Genomic DNA, 3,055 nt, shown 5'->3' with positions numbered 1-3,055 from the left:
GTGTGTGTGTGTGTGTGTGTGCTGGGGCTGGGGGCGGGGGCGGGAACCCACTGCCCACTCCTCTGGGCAGAGCAGCTCGCCCGACTTCCTCCTGCGTCTCTCGCATTTGTTCACCGAGCTCAGGAGTCCTGAGGGCTGACTACGTGCTTCCCCTGCTTTTTTCTTTTTTTGGTCATTAAACTTCCCCCCAAATTAGGGGTTAACTCCCCATTTTTCAGATGATGAGGCCGAGGCTCAGAGCCGTTGCCTTGCTCACACACAGCCAATCAGCAGCAGCAGAACCAGGCACTGTACCCACCAGGATGGGCTTCCTGTGCCTCAGGACCAGTCAGCACCCGAGGCCCCGAAATACAGCTTCTGGGGGCCGGCTTCAGGGAGCCAGCGGGAGCCGGCCAGCGCTGCCCGGGCACCGAGGGTTAAATGCTGCCCTGCACTGCCGCCTTCTGCCCTCAGCAACTTCATTGTCTTCAGAAGAAAGTTTACCCCCGCCCCCACCCCCACCTGGCAGAGAGCAGACAGCTTCTAGGTCTCTGTCCGCTGGGACTGGACCTGGAGGAGGGGCCCCCGCTGCCTGCCCAGCCCCTGGGAGGACGCAGGCTGGGACCTGGCTGGAGCCCCTCTTTGCTCTGCTGAACTGGCTTTGTCTTCATCCCACCCACCTGCCCCATCTTTGTCCCGGGAGCCACCTACTTCCACAGCCCAGCTGGGCCCGGGCTGGAGAGGCTGGGAGCTCGGGCAGGGGCTGGGAGAGGGGGTGAGCGGCTGGCATGGGAGTGGGAGCTCCATGAGGGGAGCTGTGGGGAGGGGGGTGGGGCAGCCCCTGCTCCGAGGATCTGCCACAGGCACAGGGCGTCCCCCCTGCGGCACACACCCGTCCATGACACCTCCTGTGCTGGCAGCAAACTTCGGGTTCCTCTCCTCTGCCCACCTGCCCACCAGAACCCCGTCCTGCCTAGGTGTTCCCTGACCCTCCCCCTGGCCCCGCATCCAGGGCTCCCACCACTGCATGGAACCGCCTGTGCAAAGGAGACAAGGCAACCATTTGTCTTCATGTGAAGAGTCCGTCATTTGGCCCTGGTCACTGGAGGTGGGTTTCGGGGAGAGGCTACGGTGGAGAACAGATCCAACCCCCATCTTGACCCTTTCTCCCTGCGCTGAGCACACCCTGAGGCTTGGGGAAAGCGGGCTGTGTGTGTGGGGTGGGGTGGGGTGGGGGGGTCACACGGCGAGCTGGTAGTAGAGCTGGGACCCCTGCCCTGCTCCAGAGGAGACCCGTTAGGGGGTGGAGGCTGGAGCAGCGGCTGAGGCCAGGCCTGGGGCTGGCAGAACCGCGCTTAGAGCTCAGAGCTCCGGTCGTGCCGATGGGGTGGGGTGACCTGCCAATGAGCTGGGGGCACCGTCACAGCCGCGCTGGGCTTCTGTGTAAGGTGTGCACACCCACAGTAGGAGCAGAGGCTGGCAAGGGCGGGTCCTCAGGTCCCAAATAACCCACTAGGGTACCCAGGCTCACCCTGCCCCCGGAGGCTCATGACCCCAGAGCATTATTTACCACATACTGAGCCCTGTGCACGCTCCTTGTACACATTTCTTTAACCCCCAGCACACCCGGGAGTAGGTATTGTGGCCCGCTGACCGGGGCTTTCTAAGAAACTGACCGCAGTTCTTGGTCTTTCTCCCTCCGGCTGGGCTGTTCCCCGCTTGCACCGCTGGCTGTCTCTGGGCCTCCTGCCCCCCAGGCATCTTCAAAATTGAGGACTCCGCCCAGGTGGCCCGGCTGTGGGGCATCCGGAAGAACCGCCCCGCCATGAACTATGACAAGCTGAGCCGCTCCATCCGCCAGTATTACAAGAAGGGCATCATCCGGAAGCCGGACATCTCCCAGCGCCTCGTCTACCAGTTTGTGCACCCCATCTGAGGGCGGGCCAGGCCTCCCTCTGGCTGCCCCTGGCCCAGCAGAGCCTGCGCTGGGGAGAGGGAGTCTGCTGGCATTCCGAGTCCAAGGTCGGGGAGGGGAGGGCCCCCGCTCCCAGAGTGCAAGTGAGCTCTCTGCCCCCCACCGTCCCCCGGGGGTGCTTCCTCCTCAGGCCCCCCTGTTCCTGTGCCCAGCCACTCAGCCACTACAGGACGGGGGCACCCGCTGCCCCCAGTGTTCACAGCCCCCAGGGAAGGCACGCCCTGCCTTGATCCCAGCATTCCCAGAGCAGACCTGACAGACTGGCAATGACTGTCCAAGGCCACTCGCAGTCCAGTGCTCTCTGCCACCCAGGCCTGGCATGATGCAGGGAGTGGGGAGCCAGAGGTGCCCCTGGGAGTGGGTAATAAAGATACCAGGAAACTGACATGGCCCCAGTGTCTGTGCACTGAGTGAGTGGCACAGCCATCGATGCTCAAGGGGGTTCCGGTCGCAGGGGCCGGGGGCTGTCAAGGGAGGCTTCCTGGGGGAGGTGGCTTTGAGCCGAGCCTAAAAGGAAGGGGATCATTGGCTGGCAGAAGCTGTGGGAGAGTGGCAGGGGTCCTGCAGGCCAAGAAGAGGCTGGAATGACCCTTGTCTCCCCCAGCCCTGGCCCAGGCTGAAAGGAGGGGCCACACTTGGGGCTGAGAGAAGGCAGGGTCCTTGGTCACCCTCTCGCACTGCATAGATCAGGGCTTGCTGCCTGAGGTGGGCCAGGGTCTGTCCCTCCTGCCAGGGGGTCCAGAGCCCTTATCTTTGCTTGGCCAACTGTAAGGGTTCTGGCTGGGGGCAGTGGGGGGGGGCGAGGGGGGCACGTCAGTCCCCCTTGCGGGATGCTGGATCTGCAGCACAGGGTGAGAGAGAGGTAGGCTTGATGGAGGTCCTCTCTCCTGAAGAACGAGGCCACAGACCTGCCGTGCCCTCTTGGAAGTGGTGAGCCCTGTGAGTGGGGTGTAGAGGTGGGAGGGTGTGATGGGGAAAGGGTGTGAGTGTGAGTGTGAGTGTGTGTGTGTGTGTGTGTGTTTGAGTGTGTGTGTGAGTGTGTGTGTGAGTGTGTGAGCTGCAACCCCCTGAAAACAAACCCGCGCCGTTCTACCGGCTCTC

At 63.4% G+C, this 3,055-nt stretch overlaps 1 protein-coding gene across 1 annotated transcript in view; it reads left to right on the top strand.

Moving 5' to 3' along the window:
• The window catches only part of SPDEF (SAM pointed domain containing ETS transcription factor), a 19,759-nt gene extending 17,420 nt beyond the window's left edge, over positions 1-2,339 (top strand). Inside the window, exon 7 of the mRNA XM_006755606.2 lies at positions 1,716-2,339. Within this exon, the coding sequence (XP_006755669.1) occupies positions 1,716-1,915 (200 nt within the window). The 3' untranslated portion in view covers positions 1,916-2,339. The remainder of the gene's footprint in view (positions 1-1,715) is intronic.
• The last annotated feature ends 716 nt before the right edge of the window (positions 2,340-3,055 follow it).

The sequence above is a fragment of the Myotis davidii genome, unplaced genomic scaffold, assembly GCF_000327345.1.
Source record: "Myotis davidii unplaced genomic scaffold, ASM32734v1 scaffold1073, whole genome shotgun sequence".
NCBI lineage: Eukaryota > Metazoa > Chordata > Mammalia > Chiroptera > Vespertilionidae > Myotis > Myotis davidii.
The sequence above is the reverse complement of the archived record's forward strand: the minus strand, read 5'-3'. Positions and strand labels throughout refer to the sequence as shown.